This window comes from Trichomycterus rosablanca, chromosome 4 (assembly GCF_030014385.1).
Source record: "Trichomycterus rosablanca isolate fTriRos1 chromosome 4, fTriRos1.hap1, whole genome shotgun sequence".
NCBI lineage: Eukaryota > Metazoa > Chordata > Actinopteri > Siluriformes > Trichomycteridae > Trichomycterus > Trichomycterus rosablanca.
Window position 1 is genome coordinate 25,003,187 of NC_085991.1, and position 18,650 is coordinate 25,021,836.

General features: G+C 37.6%; 1 protein-coding gene and 1 long non-coding RNA gene across 2 annotated transcripts; one reads left to right on the forward strand and one right to left on the reverse strand.

The window, feature by feature from the left end:
* Positions 1-12,773: 12,773 nt before the first annotated feature.
* On the reverse strand, positions 12,774-14,198 carry LOC134311890 (putative nuclease HARBI1). Its single transcript, XM_062993538.1, has 3 exons — positions 13,462-14,198; positions 13,138-13,370; positions 12,774-12,925 (listed from the first exon to the last, which is right to left on the reverse strand). Exons 1-3 carry the CDS (start codon positions 14,196-14,198, stop codon positions 12,774-12,776), a joined length of 1,122 nt encoding a protein of 373 aa, XP_062849608.1.
* A 1,696-nt stretch (positions 14,199-15,894) lies between these two features.
* Positions 15,895-16,648, forward strand: LOC134312033 (uncharacterized). The gene is made up of 3 exons (XR_010011489.1): positions 15,895-15,933; positions 16,028-16,062; positions 16,587-16,648. It is a non-coding gene; the product is annotated as an uncharacterized LOC134312033 (long non-coding RNA).
* The last annotated feature ends 2,002 nt before the right edge of the window (positions 16,649-18,650 follow it).

Sequence of the window (18,650 nt, forward strand, 5' to 3'; positions counted from 1 at the left end):
GAGTTTTTAAATACCATGTCCACTCACTGTCCACTCTATTAGACACTCCTACCTTGTAGACACTCCACCTTGTAGATGTAAAGTCAGAGACGATCGCTCATCTATTGCTGTTTGAGTTGGTCATCTTCTAGACCTTCATCAGTGGTCACAGCACACTGTCCATGGGGCGCTGTTGGCTGGGTATTTCTGGTTGGTGGACTATTATCAGTCCAGCAGTGACAGTGAGGTGTTTAAAAACTCCATAAGCATTGCTGTGCTTTATCCACTCATTCCAGCACAACACACACTAATACACCACCACCATGTCAGTGTCACTAAAGTGCTGAGAATGATCCACCACCCAAATAATACCTGCTCTGTAGTGGTCCTGTGGGGGTCCTGACCATTGAAGAACAGCATGAAAGGGGATAACAAAGTATGCAGAGAAACATATAGACTACAGTCAGCAATTGTAGAACTATAAAGTGCTTCTATATGGTCAGTGGAGCTGATAAAATGGACAGTGAGTGTAGAAACAAGGAGGTGGTTTTAATGTTAGAGCTAAACGTGATCTAATAAAAAGGAAAACATTTTAATGACTGTACCTTATAATTATTTTTAAACAATAATACATTGTAAATGAATTAAAATCTAAAATGCATTTTAACTTTAGTGCTATTTAGTTTTAGTAGTTACATAGACATTAGGATTGTAAAACTCTTACAATGAGTAGTCAACATGGTGGGGCATTTTATACATGGTAATGGAAAAATAATACAGTGGCTGTGCTGAGAAATGTTTTCTTGTGGTTTGGTGTTTTGAAAAGTCTGAAAGAAATAGACCGGAGGTCAGTCATGTAGGTGGAAAACATTTAAACCACAGCGCTTGTGCATGCAGACACAAAACACACATGCACCTACACAAATATACAGCATGCGTTCACACACACACACACACACACACACACACACACACACACACACAAACACACACAAACACACAAACAATATTATGATTAACAGAATATAGCATTGTTTTTTCCATAGACTTATGTCCTGCACTGTAGCCTCTAAACCCACCCATAATTGTTATTTGTGTTCCATCGGCCTTTATTTTAGGCAGACCTGATTTAGATGTCTCTTGATGCATGCTCAATAATCCAGGTACACAAATCCATGAGGTTGAATCAGTTTATCTGGACACAAGTTTGTTGCAGAGAAACTCTACAATGCATTATAGTTATTGCATAGGTTAATAGCAATATAGGTTTTAATACAATATAGGTTTATAGTTAAGCATCCAATAACACTGTAAACTTCAATTAACAATTAATAAAAAATAAAAACAAAATACATAACATAGATAACTCTAACATGGCAGCAGGTGACTGTAATTTAGGAGCTCTACAACAAACTTGTGTCCAGATGAACTGATTCAACCTTGTGGACTGATTTAGATGGTTTCTATATTTTATTTTACTAGTTGGGCATTTTCTCCTGACCTTGCTATAGTAACAGTAGTAATAGTTGTTCAATATACTTTGCACTTAAAACATAAATATGTTATGTATGTAATTAGTGTATGTAAATCTCTGATTTACACACACTATGTGGACAAAAGTTTTGGGACACCCCCTCTTAAAACTCCAGAGCCCCGGCCTCAGCCCACTAAACAGCTTTAAAATGAAGAGTAACATCAATTAAGGCTTTTTTGACTAAAATCAGTGCCCAGCCATACAAATGCTCTTTTCACTAAACAGGCACAAATTCCTTAGACATACTTCAAAGTCTTATAAGAAGCCTTCTTAAAAGAGTGGCTGTTGTTATAGCATTATAACAACAGGTCTTTCTATTTAAATATGGGATGTCCAACCAGCTCATGGTCAGGCATCCAAATACTTTTGGCCATATACTGTAGCTTGTGCTTTCTAATATGGAGATAATTACACAGGTAACCTTTATATTGTGATGAGTGTAAAGGATGTCATGCAGGAAATAGGTCTCTTCTCTATAAAGAGATTAAAAGATCTGTTTAAAAGATGTCTAACAGGATAATAACAAGCAAGTACGTCATGTGTCAGTCCATGAGGATTTCAGCACCATGGACAGAAATCCCATGTTCAGAAAGGCCTATACAGTGTTTTCCACAGTCCATACAGTTTAAATACACAGTCAGTACACTGCCAAAAGTATATGGACATCCCTCTTATTTATTTAGATCAGGTGTTTTAGCCACAGACTTTGTTAACATGGTTAGAATATGGTTGTTGGATAATTTTGTCCACAATTAAATTCTGTACAAAATTCTGTAATGTCTGTACAAAGTTTTACAAAGTTTTCTTTGTATCATTAATTTTGTTTAATCTAAAAAATGTTACCAGACAAGCAATCAGACATTTATCTCAATTAAATATATCTACATTAAATATTAATAGTTGTTAATACTAATACTGGCAATACTGGTAATTTGTAAAAAGGTGCTTATCTATTAAAATATGATACTCCAGATGAAATAAACAAGCTTCCTATTGTGTGTACAGCCTGGTTTTAATCTACATTGTGAAAATAAACAATTAATTAAATATTTCTGCTTAAATAAATTGCAGTAAACAAGTGAGGGTATTTTTGTCATTGGCAATGGAAAAAGCTGGTTACATTGTGTGGTTTTGATAGAGCAGGATGTGAAAAAGATGGTTTGGTCAACGAATGGATGGAAACATCATGCTATACTCGGGTAAACCTGAATGCACTGCCAGACTTTCATGTGCAATCATTATACAGTATATTCATTTAGCAACCACTTTAATCTAAGTAATACATTTGCTATGTTTATTACATTTTAGATAGAGAAGTAAATAATTTTGTATTTATAATTTTTGTATAAATACAATATAATTAAATTGTACATAATAATAATAATAGTAATAATAATAATAATAATAATATATGAATAAATCTAATTTAAAATACGAAATTGTCAAAATATTTAAAACTAAAATATCTAAAATATGTTTCAAATGTGCTGCTGCCTGTTATGGCTTATTGTACCAATGATTCATGACCATATTTTAGTTGATCCGCTGAAGTTAATCTCAGCAGGACCTACTGTGTTCTGAGCTGCTTCTTCCTGTCCTTCACTAAGCAGGAAATGCTGTACCACCCACTGTCAGTCTCCTCCTCTACATTTCTGCTCCAGTTACATTGTCACCTTATATGGATTTATGCTGCTGTTATTGACTGCGGTGCTTGTGGTTCCTTGTGTAGTGTGGTAATTTTATACAAGTCTTCAAATATAATCTAGTAGGGTCAGATATAAGCTACACTCTAAAGAATCTCACTGTCAAATAACAGTAAAATACTGACAGCAGAGATGTTTTAACAGTATGTTTTACTGTATAGTAAATTATAGTCAGCAGAATATCTGTTTTATGGTAGTTTTACAGTACATATCAGTATGTTGCTGTTATTTTACAGTGCAGTTTAACAGTTTTATATTGTTAATAACAGTATAACAGTAGAACAACTTTTTAATATTGATAAAAGGTTATTGTTATATTGTTAATAACAGTATAACAGTAGTACAACAAAATTTACTTTTTTGTCTTACATTTAATTCTTATTTTGGTGTCAGCTTGCTCAAGGATGAGACCAGAGGAAATGGTTTTTCATGCTCTTTTATTGAACCGGGTGGAGCAGAAGTCTACTCAGAAACTAACTTTATTCTAAACACAGGGCTTAGCCCACCGAAAGCAATACAACATGTTAAAAATGGTAGCCCAACTTAAACACACAGCAAACATCACAAAGCACATCAGTCTTGACACCACATCAAACAGATATACATAATGTACTTCATAATGTTACACAGTTATTTAATTATTTTTGCAGGTCAGAATGTCACAGCATTTGAGTCATCTAGGCATTGAGACAGCATTCTCGAGAGTGCACGTGGAATGATGTAAAACGCTGTTGATCTAGAAAACTTACCAGGCTCTGAGACGGACCCAGTGTATTTCCACAGTGTGACAGAAAATACTGTATTATGCTGATAAATTACTGTTATCTAGTGTTATTGGTTAACCAATACTCTAACACAATACTCTAAATTCACATGTGAGATATGATTATTTACAAATATTTTACAATTATTATAAAATAAATATGATCCTGTTGTAAATCCACAGTACATTTACAGCAGTTGATTACAGTATATAGAGAAGCAACTGCATACTTAATTAGATTTGTTTATCAGCATTATAGAAATAATGGTTATGTAGACCTGTTGAAGGAACAGCAGTATAGCTTTGTAATCTAGTAAGCTCATTCTACTTAAGCAAGCAGATTTTTTTGTATTTACATTATCTATCAATAACACCAGTCAATGTTTTAATGCACCAGCACATCACCGGACATGTGTGCTAATCATCATCCCGCATTTGTTGTGTCTAGAGTGTGTCTCTGCTTAACCCTGTAACAGGGCGAGTGGCTCCCAGAAATTCTGTGGGAAACAGAAAACGCCAGGTGGTGCACTGTAGTTCGAAATATCTACATTTCCCACTGAACACCGCACTCACTGACAACACCTGGACCTTATTTCTATAGTCTTTGAGTCTCATTGACTAAGCCAATATGCTATTGGGTATTCCAGAGATATCTGAAGACAAGAGAGACTAGAACAAAAAAAAATCTAAACAACTAATTTCGAATGTGATCAGTGTTACCAGTGTTACCACATGCTGTAGCTCAGCGGGTAGAGCAAAGCGCTTTCATTTTTCCGCCCTGAGTTTAAATCTGACTCATGGTGATTAACATACTTGGTTGAAGCTAAAGTTCCTTTTTGTCTGCACTTAAGGTCCAAAACCTGAGGTGGTGAAGGTAAAAAATTACTATTATTCACCACTCATGCCCTCCTTACAGAAAGTGATGTGGTAAATTGAAAAAAAAAAGTCTTAATAAAATTGGTAATTAATAAAATGTTATGGTGAATTTATCCTTGTAATGGAAACGTACTAAGGCCTTAGGCTTTAGGGGAATTCCAGTATCTCTAAGTGAGACTGGAATGTGGTCTGTGCCTGGAGGTGTATCAAGGCACCTGGTATGGATGAGATCATTGCAGCTTTTTTAAAAAAGTAAACAATTGCTGATTGGAGATAAGGTTAGGATGGGGGCAGTTTAGGGCAATACAGAGTTACATGCACAAATGCCACTTAAAACTTTACTGTGCAAAAAAGAAGCCTTATGTTAACCATGTCCAGAAGCAGCGTCGACTTCTCTGGGCTTGAAGGCATCTAGGATGGACCATCACACAGTGGAAATGTGTATTGTGGTCAGATGAATCAGCATTCCAGGTCTTATTTGGAAAAAAAATGGACCCCGTGTGCTCTGGGCCAAAGGCAAAAAGGACCATCCAGACTGTTATCAGGAACAAGTCCAAAAGCCAGGGTCTGTCATGGTATGGGGCTGTGTCAGTGCCCTTGGCAAAGGTCATTTACACTTCTGTGATGGCAGCATTAATGCAGAAAAGTACATTGAGCTCTTAGAGCAACATATGCTGCCTTCAAGATGTCATCTTTTCCAGGGTCGTCCATGCATTTTTCAACAAGACAATGCAAAACCACATGCTGCACACTACAAATTGTCACAAGCCTACACCCCTAATTTTGATTGGTCCTTGCTAATCCAGCGGGGACTATTTTGACTCTGATTTGGGTTGCTCATGTTTGTCTCTTGTTAGTCTTTGCTTCTTTTAGTCCATGCTTCTTGTTTAAGTCTTGTATAAGTCTAGTTCATGTTTAGCTTTGTTCATGTGTGTTTAGCCGTAGCATAGGGTTTAGGTTTAGCATTTAGCTTAGTTTATGTGCATTTAGCTTAGCGATTAGCATTAGCATTGAGGTTAGCTTTAGCATAGGTCATGTTTTAGTGTCTTGTCTTGTTCAATACTGTTTCATTTCTTGTCTATTGTTTAAAATAAATTACTGATAAACATCTCTGCATGTGTGTCCACTGCCTCATGTCTCACCCTAGCCCAATTCATTACAATAATGGTGTTTAAATGAGAATGAAATGATGGTTTATGGAAACAATGGATACAATGGCATTTAACTCATAAAGTGAAATGTAAAATTACCTCACCCCACTAGAAGGTATTAAAACAAGTGTTTTCTGAGCTGTACTTTGCATTTCTCTAGATTGATGCCCAGGTTGTGTTCATACCTGAAATAAAGTTTGGATAATTTCTCTGTTTTAACTGGATCCAGTCTCTGGAGTTTTTATTTAATAAATCAAGTCATTTTGTTAAGTCTGGTGACTTGCAGTGACTGGTGTCTTGTGGCCCACATTATTGCTGTATTGTCAAGTTGAGCCATTATGTAGTACTGTAATTTGAGAAAACTGGCCCGACTTTTGCACGTCTTTGGAACTATTTGTTAAACAATTTAGGCAGACATTTGAAAGCTCAGTTAGGGGTAGGGAGTCATCTTCCTGACTTCTTCATATTCAGCAGGGCAGACGCTCTGTGTTATCATTAAAACTAAAACATTAGATGGCCAGCAGGGACCTGTTTACGAGCAGGCCATCTCTCCAAACATCATCCTCCAGGAACATCACCATGCCCAAAGGGCTAAGCCTCTTTCTACAGGTTAAAAATATTCCTTAGGATTGCAAGCATTAGCCCTGCCATCACCCTGCTGAGATGGCTGGGAAAGATGCATCTGCAGGAACCTGGTCAACGGCCTGACCAAATTGATGCCCCAGTTAAAAAGCCAATGTTTATCCAGCGATGGACGTAATCCCCCAGACCACAGCAACACAACCCCAGGATTGATTGGTGCCCCAGGTCACTTTCCCTGTGAAGGCCTCTCTGTCAAAGAACATGCCTAAATGGAAATGAAACCCTCTCTGTACCATCCGAGGCACAAACTGTTAATACTTTTACCTCCTGAACAGAAGACGATGGATGAATAAATCCGTCCTAGGGTTTATTTGACCTTTCACCTCACCAGCCGGGACAGGATCTTACGCCCCAGCATAGATTACTGAGGTCTCAACCATATTCCATTTAAAGATTGTTATTCCCTTTCCCTGATCAACACAGCTTTTGAGTCGCTGCAGCAGATGTCAGTATTTAACAAACTGGATTTGTGCAGCACCTATATACTTATATATTACACAATATTACACAATATTATTACAGTTTCGAGAATAATGTTAGATTAGTGTGTAAGTGATGTAAGGTCTAGGAAAATGTCACAAATCCAGCCTATTTGCACTCCTGGAGCCATGTTTACGTGCCACGCCCCTCTCTCCAGAAGCACAAGTTAGAGGTTGTTTGTTTAGGTGGTCAAGTCAACGCCCCTTATCATGATTGGTCCACAGCCAATTATCCATAGCTGCACCTTGTTTTAGGGATAATGCTTATATGATTTAAGGAAGCAGCTGTGGATCAGTCATTGGAGGCTATTTTGACTTTGTCATGTTGGTTTGGTATTCATGCCCATGTTTGTTTGGTGCCAAGCTCATGTTATTTTGGTGGCATTTTTGCTCCTACAAATAAGGCCTACAATAAATATAAAATACATTTCCAATCTAAAAAAGTAATTAAAGGAGTAATCAAATCCGGCCCGCCATGTAATTTTATGTGGCCCGCGAGAGCTTAAAAGACATATGATTGTCTTAAAATACACTGTAAAATTGTACATAAACTGCATCTCCCACAATGCATGCCGATTTTGTAACCTGCAAAGTGACCGCACCCCGCCAGCGGTTTTCCAACAAGTGGTGTTGAGAAATATTTACAGATAATTCAAAAAATGTACAAGAAGAGAAAACTGAAGCAGAAGGAAGGAAATTTTATAAAATATGGAAAAGTGAACACAAGTTTGTGCTTCAAGAAACAAAAACCTTTGTTATTATTAAATCATTGCAAACATCTCTGGGTGTGTGTTCGCCTCCTCTTGTCTCATCTAGCCCAATTCATTACAAAAAAATAACCCTGATCAGTCTAGGTCTGGCTGCCTCAACAGTAGAGAGATTCACTGTAGAGTCTAATGACAGTGGGTAAAAAGACCTCACATGCCGCTCTTTGGCACAGCATAACTGTTTTAGCTGGTTGCTAAACACACTTTTCTGTGTCTTCACTGTAGAGTGAATGGGGGTGTGCGGCACTGTCCAAGATTGTTAAAAGTTTATTAGATGTCCTACATTCCACAACAGTTTCCAAGGAATCCAGTTTATCTCCAATGACAGAGCCAGCCTTCCTGATCTTATGTCTCAAACAAGACAGTGTGCAGAGTTGGGGCAGTCAAGGGGTCTGTATTAGCCCCAATTCCTGTTCAATCTACTACATTTATGACTTCAGGTACAACACTGTGCCATGTCATCTGCAACAATTCTCTGATGACATGACTATTATGGGGTGTATGAGGAATGGACAGGAAGAGGAATACAGGTAGCTGTTGAAGAACATTGTTGAATGGTGTAGGCTAAACCTGATGCAGCTAAACATTAGTAAGACTAAGTAGATGGTGCTGGATTTTAGGAAGTCCAAACCTGCCCTGTAACCACTGATTGAGTAGATGAGGAGGTGGTAGGGATGTTCGAGTACCAGGGAGTGCATTTGGACAACAAACTGGACTGGAACTGCACATACTTCCTGTCTTTTGGCATGAAGCACCTCTGTGGACATTCTACCAGTCTGTTGTAGTGAGACTGGATCAGCCTTTTATACCTTTTTACATTTACATTTTTGGCATTTAGCAGACGCTCTTATCCAGAGCGACTTACAAAAGTGCTTTCATAGTGAACATTACCTTACTCTAGTTTAAGTAAACAACAGTCCAGGAATACAAATCTGCTGAAACCCTGTTAAAACCAAAGTTCTTTTTAAATGCAAGAAATAAATAAGAGCATTAGTAAGTACATGTCAGCTTAAGTGCTTAGTAAAGAGGTTGGTTTTAATCGTCTTTTGAAGACAGTGAGACACTCGGATGTTCGGACAGACAAGGAAGTTCGTTCCACCACTTGGGTGCCAGTACAGAAAAGAGCCTTGATGCTTGTCTTCCTCAAGTCCTGGGTGGAGGATCAAGTCGAGCGAGACTAGTGGTTCAAAGGTTGTGTGGTACAGAGCAGGGTTTTATTAGACCTCGAAGGTAGCTTGGGGCTGGTACATTTTTGCCTTGTAGGTGAGCATCAGTGTTTTAAACTGAATGCGGGCAGCTATAAAAAGCCAGTGAAGAGAACGCAGCAGTGGGGTGATGTGGCAGCGTTTAGGTTGGTTAAAAATGCAGCTGCATTTTGGATGAGTTGTAAGGGTTTAATAGTTTATTAGGAAAGAAGGACTGCTGGTTATCCAGGACGGCACCAAGGTTTCGTACATTATCAGATGGTCTGATCTGGGAGTCATCAAGAGAGATGACTAGGTCCTGGGTTGGAGATTGATCTCCAGGAAAAAGTAACAGCTCTGTCTTGCTGGGATTAAGTTTTAGATGATAAGCTGACGTGCGAGTTGAGACTGGATGGAGCTATGGAGTAAATGTCAGAATGAGCTATCATCTGCATATGAGTGGTAAGAGAAGCCATGGGAGGCTATGACCTTTCCAACCTTTTAAATGTAAATGTAAACAAAATACCTGTTCATGATACTTTCACCCATAACCAATTACCTGCTTATTGTGGAATGTTTTGCATACTAGTGTAGCATACTATATATATTGTATAAACGTTTTTAATATTGGTATTTCCCTGCCCCAAAATATCATCAAGTTGGTCAGCCACTCTTTTCTTTCTACTTTTGTCTCCTAAATAAGGGTTCAAGAGAATTAACAAATCACAGACTTTTGCTTTTGTAGCATTTTACAAAATGTCCCAACTTTTTCTGAAATGGGGTTTGTAGAAGTATGTGTATGTGCACATTATCACTTAAGGTGCTTGGGTGGCATGATGGTCTATTATGCTAGACCCAGGTTTGAATCTAAATGGTGATTTAGTGGTGTTATCGGCTGGTCGGGCATCTACACAGACATGATTGGCTATGTCTGCAAAATAGTGCAATAGATTTGTGCTCTGTGTAGGGTATTTTTGCCTTGCACCCAGTGTATACTGGTGGACCTTAACCTGCCACGACCCTAACCAGAACAGGACCTGTCTAAATATCTGACCACGCACAAGTGATCTTTACGATGAGTGCCATTAGGGCCGTTCAACATGTAACTTTCTAGTTTAATCAGCAAAGCAACTTTCTTACTAATTAACCCAACTTTATACCCAACTTCCTTACATAGGATACTGGGGCATGTTTAGCGATGAGATATACAGCTAAATATAAGATGTAAATGTAGCTCAATTCTGTTTACATACTCATTCATTCATCATCTGTTTTATGCTTTATTCTATTCCACACTTTTATTTGTCGCAGTGGGCCTGATTTCCTGGGTGAAAAAGCAGGAAACTGGACACCAGTCTATCACAGGGCAAACAAACACACACAGCTGGAAGCAGCTCTCAGAACTCAGTTTCCCAGAAGCCCCAGCACTGATTACTGCTAATCACTGCTGATCAGACACACCTGCTGGGCTCTGCATAAAAAGCTCACCCAAACCATGGCTCAGTGCTGCACTTTTGTAGAGGGGCAGACGGTATGGTAACTAGCAAAAAGGTGAAAAGAAGAGAAAAGAAAAAAGAAAAGAAAACTACAACAAACAAGTAACAGAAAAGAGAGAAAGCAATGGAAAGCAGAAACAAACAAAGAGAGAGAAAATAATAATATCAAAGGTTACAAACCTCAGCAGACCGATTAATTGAAGGAAAATTTGGGTGAAAAGTGTAAGCTTAAAGGGCTCTGCTCACTGTCTACGTTTGAGCATGCTATTTTCAATGTCTCCTTTGTTTGCCTTTCCCGCCTTTTTACTGCCATCTTTTGGAGTGCTTTTTCCACCGCTTTTTCCACTCCCCCTGTAGAGCAGTGGTAAAGCACTGCTCCTTGGTTCAGTGGGTTGCCTCTTCGTATCCTCAGGAACTCGCAACTGTAAAAGCACACAAACGTTGTCTGTTCATTTCCACACCTCATACATTGTTTTCTTTGTTATATTAGTTCACTTTCACTGTTTAATCTACAGTAAATAAAGCAGGAGCTACCAGTAAATCCCCCCACCCCCATCTCGTAACATTGACAAGTGAATGTGGAGGAAACTCTATGAACACTATGGGATGAATTGAAACGTTAATTATTGGAGATATCACAAATGCTTTTTTTTGGCTGAATGGGCAGTCATCCTCACTACACTTTGAGAGATTCACCCCTCACCTACTCCCTTTTCCTGTCTCCTACATACCCCTAAATCCTGTCTCCTCACACCTTTTTGTATATTGAAAGGACACTTCCAGTTTGACCCTTTTCTTTTTGTATCCTGTATTATCCGCTATAAAACAAACACCCGTTTATCCCACTTCCCCAATCTTTGTTCTAGTACCCCCCTCTATTCCCATTTCATTTTCCCTTTTATCTCCTCCTCCTTTTTCTTAATACCTCCCCTCATTTCTAGTGTAGATAAAGTGTCCCCAAAAATATGTCTAGTTAGATTCTGTTGGTCTTCCAAGCTGTGCCCATACATCTGTATGTGTTAATAAAGACTCTTTAGATGAAGACCTGGGCCCGTATGTATCAAACTTCTTAAAATTTCTCCTAAGAATGCTGCTAAGAATGGACTTAAGTCTAAAATTATTCTTAGTTAAAAGCTGAGACTAAAAATTATTTAATAAGCCTCTCAGTCTCACTTTAAGCGAAGTGTAGGAGTAATTCTTAAGTGTCAGTCTAAGAGCTAATTTACGACACCTGTCAGTGCCGCAAAGCTGATTCTGGGATGAAGTCATTTCCAAACCCCAGGCAAGAACCAATCACTGCATCGGATTTCAAGTTTAAGATTATTTCCTGAGAAATGTCAAGATCAAAGTTTTAAAAATGTTGAAATACTTTCACATTTAACTTAAGAATGGTGCAATTATTATTTTTGTGAAGAATGTCTGAAATAAAACACTGTATTCACGTTGTTAATAAATAATCCGAATAAAAACAAGTCTTCATGTTGTTGCAATCATTTATTTGTTGGTGACAAATTTAAACAGGTGCTAGGCTGATTAAACAATTTGACATGTGCATTTAAAAGCTTTCATTGATGCTGTGATCACTAAAGCCATGGATTGTAAAAGGAAACCGAACTGGAGAGAGGAGGACACACTTACACTTGTAGAGTTAATAGAAGAACGAAAAAATATTATAAAAGGGAAGTTCAGTCCCACACTAACTAGTGCGGACAAAAAAAATGCTTGGGAGGAAATCTCACGACTTATGACTGCATCTCATGTTGCCTGCATTCGCTCACCATCTGACTGTGAAAAGAAATGGTATAATATTCTGTCAAAAAGCCGCACAGAAATATCCGCCTATAAGTCCTATATGACATGCACTGGTATGTATAATTTTCCATTCTTTCTTTTGTTATTCATATATTTTCTCTGATTTATTTTGGAGACTGTATACATTCTAACTGAATCACATTCAGGCGGTGGACCACCGGGAAAGCCTCTTAGCGCAGTTTGTGAAGTGGTACAGCGTATCCTCGGGGAAGACAGTGCAGTGATTTGTGGTGTGGACGGGGGTCAGGATCCTGCATTATTGAAATTTGAAAACCTATCTCAAAGGCAAGTTTTTTTAGTCATTTATTTACATTTTCACACAAACACTGTGATGCTAATTATCACTTCAAATTTATTGCATCGTCAGTAATGAAGAAGCTGCTCGTGCTATGGACCCTGCTGGCTTGAGCACAGGTTCTCCATCTGCTCCTCCGTTTTTGACCGAGCTTCCAAACACCTCAAGTCATGACTGGCCGGAGGAAGAGTGGGCGTCTGAAGGAGGTCTGGTAGAGGACTCACTCCCGAATGACATACAGGAACTGAAAAGGCAAAAGTTAAAGCTACAAATTAAAGTATTGAAATTGCAGTATGAATATTATAGTCTAGCGCTAAAAAAACGAAAGGAAGAACAATCAAAATGTAAAGCCATGCTTATCTTGATGCCTAATTATTGTGCATATTTATACATAAAATTGAAATCTGTACCTAAAATGAAGGATTGCAAAGTGTTGTCTGTAGCCTGTCGCATCACGTGTGCTGGCAGGGGTGCTCTCATCTCCATCTTCATCACCATCATCACGGTTCTCCAGTGTTGGGGGGGAAGGGATGTTGCGCTTCTTACAAATATTATGCAGAATTTCACATGCCATTATGATTCGGCACACTTTTTCCGGACTGTACCGAATTTCAGAATGTAAAATGTGGAATCTGCGCTTCCACTGGCCAATCCCTCTTTCTACCACACTTCGTGTAGAACGGTGTGCCCTATGAGATGATTTCACGAAAACTAATTAGCTATAGCCTAAATTAGGATTATGCAAAAAGAAAATACATATGGATAACATAGTAGACATACCTATTGTAGTTGATTTGGGCTTCCGTCACTGCTCTGGAAAACGGTGTGAGCAGCCACCTGCGTAAGGGATATCCTTTATCACCTAAAAGAGGACATCCGGGTGGCACAAGTCCTGTTTCAAAGAGTTTGTTCAGGCCGCTTTCAGTGAAAATCCGAGCGTCATGGGTTGACCCAGGCCATTTGGGTACAACATCTAAAATGTTGTATTCTGCATCAAACACAACTTGAGTGTTGATGCTGTGGTACCTCTTTCTGTTCACATAAACATCCTCATTAATGCTGGGAGCAATGATCTTTATGTGAGTGCCATCAATTGCACCTACAACTCCTGGAAATCCAGCTATCTGCATAAACTGGGTTTGCTTCTGTTGGATGACACGGGGTGTTGTTGGAAAGTCAATAAAACGGGTGACAATGTGTCGCGCTGTAAGTGCCATAATTGTTTGCATGACAACTCGGCTAATTGTTGGTTGGGATGGTCCCAAATCATCAGCACTACACTGCTGCATTTTTCCTGTAGCAAGAAAACGAAGCATCAGCACTACTTTTAATTCAGCTGGGATGGCGTTGCTGCGTGTAGTTGATGGTGAGATGACATCTCTCACTAAGTCAGTGACAAATATGATTCCTGCTCTGTCCAGTCTATATCGTTTAATTAACTGAAAGTCATCAAACATTTCAAAGACATTCTTCCGCTCTTGGAAGGTTCGCACGCGTCTCTGTCTTCTCAGTGCCATCTCTGCCCCCCGGTGGCGACTCTTAACAACTTAAGAGACCTCTCGAGCAGTCTTAACTTTTCGGGAGAGTAATTCTTAGACTTCAGAGTTTTGATAACTGGCACTTACACTTAACTCGGTGATTAGGAGCAAATCTAAGAATTTTTCAGCACTTAAGTCCAAAATTCCACGCTAAGAAGTTTGATACATACGGGCCCTGGTCTCCTGACTCCTGTATGCCGAATTTCTAACAACTTAAATCTTGTTTAAATCTACTAAATACATATACAAGGAAAAGGTGTGTGTGTGTGGGTGTCACTGATTACAAAAAAGCTCATATAATCATTTTCTTAACCTGACTAATAAATTAAGTCATAGTCAATAACATGACCACATTACAGAAGTTATAACTAATAGCACAGATATTAGGAAGAGCACATAAACCAAATGGCAAAAAGAATCATGTTGGAAACCATTTATAATAAACTTTTAGGATTAGTACAGTGTAGTTACATAAAAGTTCCGTCCTTAAAAAAGAAAGCCTTGCGTGTCTACTCTAAAAGCCACGCCTCTCGCAAATAAAAGTGAAGTTTAAATGATTGCTGAAGCAGAAGACCACAAACTTCATATTAAAAATGGTTCTCTATTTCTCACCCACACTTGTGCTCAGTGTAATGTGTGAGTATATTTTAATTGTTTTTACTTGTCACACTATGTAGTTTTGAATTAATGTTCAAAATATCATCGTAATGATAAATATATCATCATATATAAGATATATACTATATAAATACAAGGATACAGTAACTAGTGTATGAAGTGCAATGATACTTATGAAGATTTTCAGTTAAATAGTAACTTAATTGTTATTTGTTGAAATTACACAAAAGTTTAAATGACTCTGTCAAAAACGTAACTTTTTTTTTTTTTTACAATCCCTGTCCTTTTTATCAATTTCAGGTTGGATTTTTGTTAAACAAACTCAGAGCATCTTACTGACAGTGAATGCTGGAGAAAGTGTGATGTTTCATTGTCCGAACAAGAAAGCAGACAGTTTTGTAGCCTGGTTTAAACAAGTGAACAACTCTCCACCTATATTTATTGCGATGAGGCTTCATGCTTCTAAGGAAGCTGAAGTTTCTTATTTCAATGGATTTCAAAACAAGGTCAGCATGAACATCACAACTTCAAGTCTGATAATTGTGAAAGTGGATCAAACTGATGCTGCCCTGTATTATTGTGGAGTTGTTGAGTGGAATAACATAAAGTTCCACAATGCAACACGCTTAGCTGTAAAAAGAGGTAAAATAACTTATTTTTAAATTTCTCTGGCTTTATTTTAAGAAGTAACTCAACTTGATTGTCAGTTGAATGTGCAGACATTTGCAAAACCAAATTATTAATGTATGCTGTGTAATAAATTGATGTTATCTGTAGTAATTTAACATCATTTAATGCTGAGTGCTATATTATGCTTTAAAGGAGAAAATTCAACCATGAAAACTGAACATGAAACACAAGAAGGTACAAATAGTTTGTTTTACATGAATTTGTATTAAAATATTTAAATTCAATGCTTCTGATTTATTTATAAAACTCCTAATAGATCATGAAAAAAATCATATAAATACAGAAGACTGCAGTTGTGGCATCTTTGTTATTGTGACACTGGTTTTGGGCAGCATTCTCTTCATTTTTATCATGATTCCAGTGTTGTTCTTCATTAAGCTGAAACAAAAAAGCACACAGAATAGAGGTAAACACAAACTCTCATTGGTTTTACTATTATTTTATTACCATTTCAAGATTTTGAGCAAAGTGGAGCAATAACACATTTCTTTTACTTACAGATGCTAAAACCCAAGTTCATCTTCAACATCAAGGGGTAAGAAATGAGAAATTGACATAGCTGTGAATATTTGCAATCATTTTGTTAGGCTATGTCTATAACATAATTTTGTGTACAACAGTATTAGCATACGTTTCATTTTGTTTTGATATTGATCATTAATATTAATTTAAGTGTTTGAGAGCCCATGATAAACTTGTTCTCTCTCCAGTGTGTATTCCTGTCCTGCGCCTAGTGTTTTCATGTACTGTAGGATCCGCTGTGACCCTGCCAAGAATAAAGTAGTTATTGAAAATAATTAAAAGAGTGAAAGTGTATGTATCGGTAAATAAAAACATATTTTTGCAGGCTCTCCCACGTTTTAGGTTTTATATCCCATTACAAGACTCTAAAATGTCCCTTCTTTAAATGTTAAACCATGTTATCAATCATAACCATGCCACCATGATGCCAGTGCATTTTCGCAACTAATGACATGATAGTGCATTTGCAGGTATGATGAGTTTACCTTTGCAATTTACTTATTTGTGTTTTTTTTATTAAACCTTTTCATGTAGAAGGAAGTTCCAGGAATGGTGAATTTTGCCCCACTCACTTTCTCCGAAAAAGGGAGCACAAAGGATAGAAGACCAGACGTTTATACAAATGTTGTGTATATTGCAACAAGATAATATTATTGCATGATACAGTATTTATACAACATTGTGTTTATAAATGGGCAACCTATGAGAGTATCACATGTAAGTGATAATACTCAATGGAAATCAGAACTTTTTTCCTTCTGCTTACATTGAAGTCATTTTCTGTTGAATAAAATGTAGTTTCTGTGCCAGAAGTTGTTTAAGCATTTATGTTTGTTACTGTGTTTTATTTCGCCTAGTTTATAGTTATTTCATGGATCATTACTAGGATATGTGCTTGTACATAAGGGCTCATGGGAACACCCACTCATACATTTCTAGTTCATATTTTATTCTCTGGTCAGAGACTGTGAGAAGTTTCATTCTGTTCCCTTGTGGGCTTTTTTTTGGTACTCCACGTTTCTACTATTTCCTCAAAATCTTTTTTGTGCAGAATGTGACTGATGTGTAAAGAAAATAAATAACAGACCTAAAAGATAATTCATTATTCTTTTAAAGATAGTTCCTGAATTGTTGTTGCTGCTAATGGAGTCTAACATATCAGTTGTAAGTTACGCTAGCCCACTACCACTGTGATCCACTGTGTGGCCTTCAACAAGCTTCTATGTTGCTGGAATTTTAAACTGATAAATACTGATAAATATTCTATGGGCTTGAGGTCAGAGCTTTGGGATGGTCATTCCATTATCTTCACTTTGTTGTCCTTAAGCCAGTTTGCTACAACTTTGAAAGTATGCTTGAGGTCATTGTCTTTTAGGAAGACTACTGTGCCCTTTAAGCACTTATTCCCTCCACAAGCAAGCCACCCCCACAACTTGATGCTGCCACCCTCATGCATGATGGTTGATGATGTTATTTTGCTTGCAAGCATAATGATGGTCATTATGTCCAGTTAGTTACATATTTTGTTTTATCAGACCAGAGAACATTTCTCCATATGTAGCATTGCAAACTGTAGCCTGGCTTTTTATGGGGGTTTTGGAGCTGTGGTTTCCTCCTTGCTGAGCCTTTGAAGTACAGTAGACCCTTGACTTACAAACCGTTTACCATACAATTTTTTGGGGTTTTTTTGGGTTACGAGTTTTTTTTAACTTAATGTATGAACAAATTTCAGATTACGAACCGAAATTCGCACGTGAATGAAACACGTGACGTCACGAACAAGTTGACTCTGATTGTCTCTCTCCCTGTATATAGTGAACATTTGGACAGCGGACAGTGTTTTTTTCGTTGTTTTCTTTATATTTTGTAAAATTCAATATTAAAATGGCCCAAAATAAGATGCAGAGAAAATGAAACCTAGTGAGCCTGAAGCAGGTCCCAGTGGTTTGCACACTCGGCCACAACGAGAAACAACTCCAGACATGATTCCTGATGTTATTTTGGAAGGGGGCTTCTCTTCCAAACAATAACCCCCTTCTATTCTTCCTACCCCCTTTTCCCTCCCTGCAAGCCAAAGATGCCATCTTAAATGATGAGTACAGTATGAAAGTTATTGTTGTTTCTGGTAGATACATTTTTATAAAAAAAAAAAAAGAAATATTATGGTGTATGGTACAGCACACGTACTGTACTGAAATGTGATGTGTGTTTTTATGTGCTGTACAGTACTACTGTGTATTTTATTTTTACTGTGTTGTTTATTACAGTAATGTTTATTCTATAATTTTAGATTTAAGGGAAAATATACTTGTATTCATAAAAAAAAAAAAAAAACAGTTAAGACCTTTAAGAAAGGTTAGGTAAGGGGATGGTTTGGGAGGTCTGGCACGGATTAATTCTATTTACATGATTTCTTATGGGGAAAAATAGATTTAACTAACGAACATTTTGACTTAAGAACAGCCCTTCGGAACCAATTAAATTCATAAGTCAAGGGTCTACTGTATTGTCAATATAGGACATGTTTTACTATTGATACAGATACTTTTGTACCTGTTTCCTTCAGCATCCACATGTTTGTTTGCTGTTGAAACTTCTAAA